The 7,092-nt window shown below is 40.3% G+C and overlaps 1 protein-coding gene and 1 non-coding gene across 3 annotated transcripts; both read right to left on the bottom strand.

Annotated features, from left to right (window-relative positions):
* Positions 1 to 39: 39 nt before the first annotated feature.
* On the bottom strand, positions 40 to 6,786 carry LOC130909459 (nuclear distribution protein nudE-like 1-A). Of its 2 annotated transcripts, none has more exons than XM_057825976.1 (9): positions 6,738 to 6,786; positions 5,125 to 5,221; positions 4,777 to 4,930; positions 4,535 to 4,683; positions 4,316 to 4,452; positions 3,884 to 4,051; positions 3,681 to 3,775; positions 3,462 to 3,607; positions 40 to 1,116 (listed from the first exon to the last, which is right to left on the bottom strand). In XM_057825976.1, the coding sequence occupies exons 2-9, from the start codon at positions 5,208 to 5,210 to the stop codon at positions 1,032 to 1,034; spliced, it is 1,020 nt and encodes a 339-aa protein (XP_057681959.1). In that variant the 5' UTR covers positions 5,211 to 5,221; positions 6,738 to 6,786; the 3' UTR covers positions 40 to 1,031. The 2 variants fall into 2 exon arrangements, with proteins under 2 accessions (XP_057681959.1, XP_057681958.1); XM_057825975.1 differs by lacking the exon at positions 6,738 to 6,786 and adding an exon at positions 5,635 to 5,777.
* trnar-acg (transfer RNA arginine (anticodon ACG)) lies at positions 6,065 to 6,137 on the bottom strand. Its single transcript has one exon. It is a non-coding gene; the product is annotated as a tRNA-Arg (tRNA).
* Positions 6,787 to 7,092: the final 306 nt, after the last annotated feature.

Below are 7,092 nucleotides of genomic sequence, written 5' to 3'. Positions count from 1 at the left end.
CGAATTAGTTTTTGTTGCTGAAATGATGAGGCAAGACCGCTCGAGTCTTATTTTATTGAAATAAATTAAATGTACAAACATTGACACAGAGGTGATATTGCACATGAAATAATAAATTAAAATCAACTGAAAAGTGCTCGGCTTTCCCAAAGGAGGACTAAAACAGCCCAGATTAAAAGTATATATTAATGTATCATTAATCAACGTTGGAATTAAATACATATGCCAAATGATCAAAACATAACTTTGCAAAAGAAAAATATTTTGTAACTCGGCAAATTACACAATTATTCCACTAACAAAAATCACATTCGGACTGAAAAAAATGACAAAAATGTTCAATTTTAGTCATATAAATCGTTTTTTGTTTTTTGTTTTTTAAAGAGAAAAATGTATTTTTTATGTGATTTGTAAACCATTTAAAGACTACAATAACTACTGTATTTAGGAACAGTTGGCAACGTTTAAATTATTAAATTTAGGTAAGTTAAAAAAACAAAAAACAATTTCATGTGAAAATTGACATCATGAAAAACTATTTTTACCTTTCTCCACGAACATCCAGCCTTTTTATCATTGTAATTCTGATTAACGACACATTCATATATTTTTGTTTTTTGTCCTCTGTAATATTGAACTGTTTTCGGTCACTGAAATAACCATCAAATGTGTTTTTGCTGCCTGAAACTGGAATGTAAACGATCAATGTGACCAAAATTGAGACATCTGAATGGTGCCCTTTTCATCTTTGGTCACACGCGTGACGGAAAGCTAATTAACTGCAAAAGATTTATCTTCTTTCCTTCACGACATTTTCAACATTTAACATCAATAAATAACAGAGACAATTATTCAGGGAACACTTGTGCGTGCACGCCAATACTCGCTTTGAATCTTTAACTTCTTATTGCTGCGTGATGAGTGATTGAAAGTGTTTGCATATCACTTGACTGTCTTCTTGGTGTTCACTGTGAGGTCAGCGCCACTTAGTCACATGACATCCTTTCCTGGAAGGGTGGTAAATGTGTTGTTCATACCGTGACGGGCGCGGAAGAGGCAGTGGGAGGGACCGTGATGGCCGCGAGGGTCCCTGGATCCAGGTTGCCAGACCCTCTGCTGCATACAAAATGGCGGAGAATAATGAGCAATTTTTCAGCGTCAGAGTTGACCAAAAAATAATAATAATTTTGAAAGATGGAACTTTTATTTTTAATGGAACCAAATAGATAAGCTTTCACATTGTTCTAACAGTACAAAAAAGGTAAAATTGTACGAAAAAAATAATAAAAATATTCAGTTTAAAAAATAAGTTCTTTTTTTGTTGTGACAACTAAGCTTGTCGCGATATGCAATAATTCCATTTATCGCAAAAATGAAGGGGGCAATTTTCCCGCTGCGATTTATCGCCTCGCTTCCTTGTAACCAACTATGCAATATGCTGCGACGAGGACTCAGGGCGCAAATACACCAGATGCATCATCGTTCGGGGTTCGGTCCGGCTGCGGCAAAAAATAGCGCCGGAGCCAATCCGTTCGCATTATTTCCTATTGTTCAACGTGTACCGGTCGCGTCAGTGCTCCGGATTGACTGCGGACCAGGTATAGGCTATTTTCTATTTTTGCCGGAGACTCATCCGTCAAAATGGGCGGATCCAGGCCTAGAGTCAAAAGTCCAGTGTCTTATTCGCGGTTTAAACACCAGCGAACATGGACGAAGAACGTTTCATCATGGAGGTGGAAAGTCACAAAGTGATTTATAATGCAGCAGATCATTATTGTAAGGACATCATTAAAATGGAAGCTGCAAGGTGTCCCATTATGTGTGTTTTTCTGGCAATGAGATCAAACGCACGACGTGCTGACAAACTTGTTTTTATTAACACATGGCGTTAACAACACTTCCTCAACCTGTGGCTCTCGATAGGCTGTTTATTTCTCACTCCCGCATCACATGAACAAAACAACATCACCGTAGCGTGCACTTCAGGGTGCCTTGGAAAACATCCAATCAGAATTTTACACATGGAACGCCATGGCAGAAGATATGAGGATGGACGAAGTCGTGTAATGTTAAACAGTAATTAAATAGTATCGTAAACTCATAGTAAAAGCAAAAAAAAAAAAAAAAAAAAAATCGGGGGGAAAAAATGTTCAATCAAATCAAGTCCACCTCTCTCTCTCGCTGCTTCTCTGATGAGTATAGACCGTGTTTTGTCTTTGTTTCGAATGCCACATTATGACCCGAAGGAATTGGCATCGCAGCTGTGCGCAGCCGGTATATTTTGCCTATTTTTGATGTACTGTGCCAGACCCGGAACGAAGATGCATCTTGCTGACAACTTTGTTTTTTATTAACACACGACGCTAACAACACTTCCTCAACCTGTGGCTCTAGGCAGGCTGTGTCTGTCTCTCACTGCCGCGTCATATGAACAAAACAACATCACCGTTGCGTGCGCTTCAGGGTGCCTCGGAAAACATCCAATCAGAATATTACACATGGAACGCCATAGCAGAAGCTATGAGGGGAAACGTTTTCATCTGCCTAAATGCTTAAGTTATTACGTGCAATTTTTTTTTTCTTGAAAAAGTCATCTTATTTATTCTGTGTTTCTGTGCGGTACTAATATTGTTGTCTTTTACTTAAAGGAGACATGGTCTATTGTTTTTAGTTGTGATCTCCTAAAAAGTATTTTTGAATATAGGAGTAAACATTTATTGCATTTAAATGGGTGTACTTGATCTATTAATATATAGTGGCACAATAATATCGCATATCGCAATAATTTATGAGATAAACTAGACGGAGTTCCCTATAAGAATACCTTATAATTTGATTAATTCATTTCACAGCCCAAAAACCTATGATAAATCCTTAACAAATACTGCAGGTACAATTACATATAGCAAAACAAATAAATTTGAAATACATCAGAAATAAAAACTAATTTTTTATTGTCACTTTAACTTAAAGACTGGCAAATGGAGGTTGGTAGGAGACGACGGGTGTATAGGTAGAGGTTACGGTGCGGCATGTTCTAATTCCAATTCACTCACACCACACTCACTATTTTTCTATGATTTCTTTCTTCATTTCATTGGTGAGCGTCACCTTCCTTTTTTCACCACCACTACCACCTGCACTAACCTTCTTAGAAGGCATGATGGTTTCTCTCACAAGAAAATCCAACCGTCTCGTGGGAAAACAATGAAATTCCACCGTCTTAAATCGTCGGATTTCAAACATGTCATATGTCGAGACATATGAGTAGTCAAATTTTACGTTGTATGTCGAAGTACCACTTTACTTCATTTATCAAAGTGCAGAGTCCCTCAAGGTTCCATTAACAGTCCACTGCTTTTGTTATTGCTGACTCGAGATTTTCTCTTTTGTGGAAATTATGCTATGATCAACAAAACAGTCATCATCCCTCCACACACAAGAGTTCAAAAGAGACTCACGCCTTGTCCAAATAGGTGATGTGGAGTGACTGTGAGTACGTGCTCGTATTAGCGTTGAGGATGTTGCCGTTGTCCAGAGCACAAGTCTTCCTTGCCTGCTGCTCCTTGGCCAGGTTCCTGCAGGCGGCCAGTTTGGCCTCTAAAACCTGCCAAGATGTGAAGCTTGTGATATGGACCCCCCAAAAAAACCAAAATAGTTTGAGGGTTTAAAGGACTTACCCCGACTTTCCTCAGTAGATCGCTGACAATGTTGAGAGCTGATATCCGCGCCGAAGGAGTCAGCGGAGAGTTACTGGGGTAGCTTGTGGGGACGCCTGCAAAAAAATGAGATCATCCACTTTCAACCCGATAAAATCACACCTCTCAGCTAAAATGGATTGGACGTCTAGAGCCATCAATGGCACTGAAACATGAGCACTAACCCGCGACGCTGGCAAGGAGGGCATTGTCCAGACCTTTGCTCAGCGGTGTAGCAGGCGTGGAGAGAGACAGTGAGTCCATCTTGACATCATCGTGCACAGGCGAGCCAGGCGCCGATGTTCGGCTGACGTCCGCCTGACGCTCGCGCACGGCCAACTCCTGACGCAAGTCTGGCAAAAGTGGAACCGTCATTAGCTAGAAGTCTACATGATAACGTGGCTTATAAAACTTCAGGTTAACTCATCCAATGCCCATGATTTGAATGCTATTCTGGGGTTTGAATTCATTTATCAATTGCAAATTAGGTTAACTGCAAAAGTAAGCGCTACATTAATCCATCAAATGAATCGATAACTAATTCATTTACTGTTAATAATGATGTTTCAATTCCAAGCCAGTGAGCTAATTGTTTTTTTTTTTTTGTCAGCAGTCACCTCTGGCTTCATCTTTGAGTCGCTGAACAGACTCGAGTAGTGATTCCTTCTCGTCCAGCTCGCTCTCGAGGAAGGCATTCCTCTCGATGGCCTGGTTCAGACGCTGCTCAAAGTTCTCCAGAGACACAATAGTCGCTCTGGGAGCCCCAAACGAAACAACTCGGTGATGAGAAAAAAACAAAAGACTGTTTAAAACTCGCCACCAAAATGTGTCCAGACCTTTTGGCTCGCTCCAAGTCGTCATTGGACTGTTCCAGTTCTCGGACGTATTTGTGGAGCTGCTCTTTAATGCTGCGCGTCTGCAGGAGATCGTCCTCCAGCACGGAAATCTGCTTATAGCTCTGAGAAGACTGCTGCTCCAATCGCTCCTGTAAAAACACACGCATGCAAAAAAAAAAAACAAAAAAAAAAAGATCATCACTTTGTTTCAGTTTGTATGTTCGTTTGTTGATGTTATTTACTTTGAGGGTTTCCACGTCATTCTTCAGCCTGACGTTGTCCGACTTTAGGTCCTTCAAGCGATGTTCGGCCTGACCCAGCTGAGCTTCGAGTTCGGCCTCCAGTTCCCTGCTGCCCTCCTGGAACTCTAGCAGTTCCTCATGAGCCTCTTGGTAGCTGCGAGCCAGTGTGCAGAAACGACATGGACAAAGACATCATACAAAACAGGAAGCCTTAATGATGCAATAAGGCGCAGTTGAAAAGGGAAGCTACAAATTACAAAGGAGGGCCAGCAAAAACTACGTCACAGCTGAGCTCTTAGAAACAGGGAAAAATTTAATATGTAAAACACACAACAACACATCACATACTTTGTCTTATATTTGACGTATAGTGTTTTCCAAAAGTTGATTTCCTCATCCTTGGAGGAGAATTTAGGTATCTTGTCCGCTTCCATGACAGTCACATCTAAGCAGAAAGGAAGTTCATTTTTTAAGATGCATAACATTAGTTGATCATATCACCTAGTATATAGTTAGTCGTACACGGTAAGCTAATTTAGGTATGATAATAACAACAAGGTAATGATGACAATGCCAGTTTTAGTGATAAAATCATAACTACATTTTTTTCAAGACGATTGTCTCGTTCACTAGAAAGACTCGACACATATGATAAGAAATTATTGAAAATCAAGCTAATGTTAAGTAAAATCACAAAATGAGTGCAATGGCATGAAGATAAATCATCGACTAAACGGACGAGGTCGAGCTATCAAACATGGCTAAGCTATTTCTAAACCACTCAGCCGTGTATATTGTTAACAATAGCCCGTCTGTTTAGATATAAAGCAAGACAAAGAAATAAGTCGAAAGGTTTACCTGCTGAACATCACCTCATAAGAGACATTTATCATCTAAAGGCGATGTTTATCGGTCCATTTAACGTGAGGCTGTGTATTGATGCTTCTTGCTCGTTGTGTTACACGGCGACTGATGAGGTCACACAAAGCAGCAAAGGCGCCTTCTGCTGGTCGTTTTGTGCAAACGCGCTACTCGCGGACTGGAAGTTCAGGCAGATGACAATACAAATATTTTAGATCGAGTTCGTGTGCCGTTTTTATGCTTTAATACAAAATGAAACATAACGGGATCTTTAGTGATTTCTTTGAGTACGCCAATTGTAACGTTAGATAACATCTATACTTAGTATGTCATGTGTTGCCGGGTGACAGCAAAAAGAAACGTGATTAAGATCATAGTGAACGTACCGAAAATTAGATAGGAATTTATTATAGGAGGAAGAAAATATCGAGCTAGCCAGGAGTCGAACCTAGAATCTTCTGATCCGTAGTCAGACGCGTTATCCATTGCGCCACTAGCCCTTGCGACACCTAGTGGTCATACAATATTAGGTGGTAATATATCCCAGCAACTGTACGCGAGGAGTCAAAAAGGTGTTCGATTCCTTGTCGCCACAAAGATTAAGTACCTCGCTAAATGTTTGACGTTTTTGTGTTTGACAAGCCTTTAATCGCACTTACGTTATTTTCACGTACTGTTACAAAGTCACCATGTTGTGGAATCGTGGCGCTCTCTGCGAGCGAGCAATAGTCGAGGTTCATTCTTTGGAATGCCAGCCAATAGCGTTCTGGCATGATAGCCCCATTTCTTGAAACGGCAGCCCCGCTCGCAGAATAGTCGAGGTTCATTCTTTGAAATGCCAGCCAATAGCGTTCTCTCATTTCTTGGCATGGTACACGGCCCTGCCATGGTAGCCCCATTTCTTGGAATGGCAGCCAATAACGTTCTCCTTTCTTGACATAGCAGCCCCCTCAGGTGAATAAAGAACATTCACTTGTTGGAACATCAAAAACATTGATTTGGGTTTATCTTACTAAGTTTACCTTCTTAAATAGTACAAAAACGCGGGTAATATTTAATAGCGGTACCGGGTAATAGCCTTAACTTGGAAATAAACTCACCGTTTTCAATTATTTCGTTGTAGTCCGTTGTTCGGCTATACGTTACTACGTGGCGAAATGTAGTACACAATGCCCAGCGCGCTTGCGCAAGCATCCGCACGCACGCGCATATCGGTAACTTAGAAGCGGCGAGCACGAGTTTTGTTTTTATTTAGTTTTTTAACATCTTTTCATTGCCTCAAAAATATTTTTTGCATGTATTAACCTCTCATACTTTAAACTATTGTGTTTTTTATGTGTTAGCTTTGAAGCAGTTGACCACATAAGTCACGTAGCGTATTTAAACCGTCCTTATTTGATGTAACTACATTTAAGTGTTTTCTGCAGGCATTTTTATAGTTATTCCTGTATGCGT

This window comes from Corythoichthys intestinalis, chromosome 21 (genome assembly GCF_030265065.1).
Source record: "Corythoichthys intestinalis isolate RoL2023-P3 chromosome 21, ASM3026506v1, whole genome shotgun sequence".
Classification (NCBI taxonomy): domain Eukaryota; kingdom Metazoa; phylum Chordata; class Actinopteri; order Syngnathiformes; family Syngnathidae; genus Corythoichthys; species Corythoichthys intestinalis.
This window is presented reverse-complemented; position numbering and strand designations above follow the sequence as displayed.

Coding starts and splice junctions, on each gene's coding strand:
- LOC130909459 (XM_057825976.1), bottom strand. CDS start 5,210: ATGGAAGCGGACAAGATACCTAAATTCTCCTCCAAGGATGAGGAAATC. Junction 4,684..4,776: donor ATGACGTGGAAACCCTCAAA/GTAAATAACATC, acceptor GTGTTTTTACAG/GAGCGATTGGAGCAGCAGTC. Junction 3,776..3,883: donor CCTCCTTGCCAGCGTCGCGG/GTTAGTGCTCAT, acceptor ATTTTTTTGCAG/GCGTCCCCACAAGCTACCCC.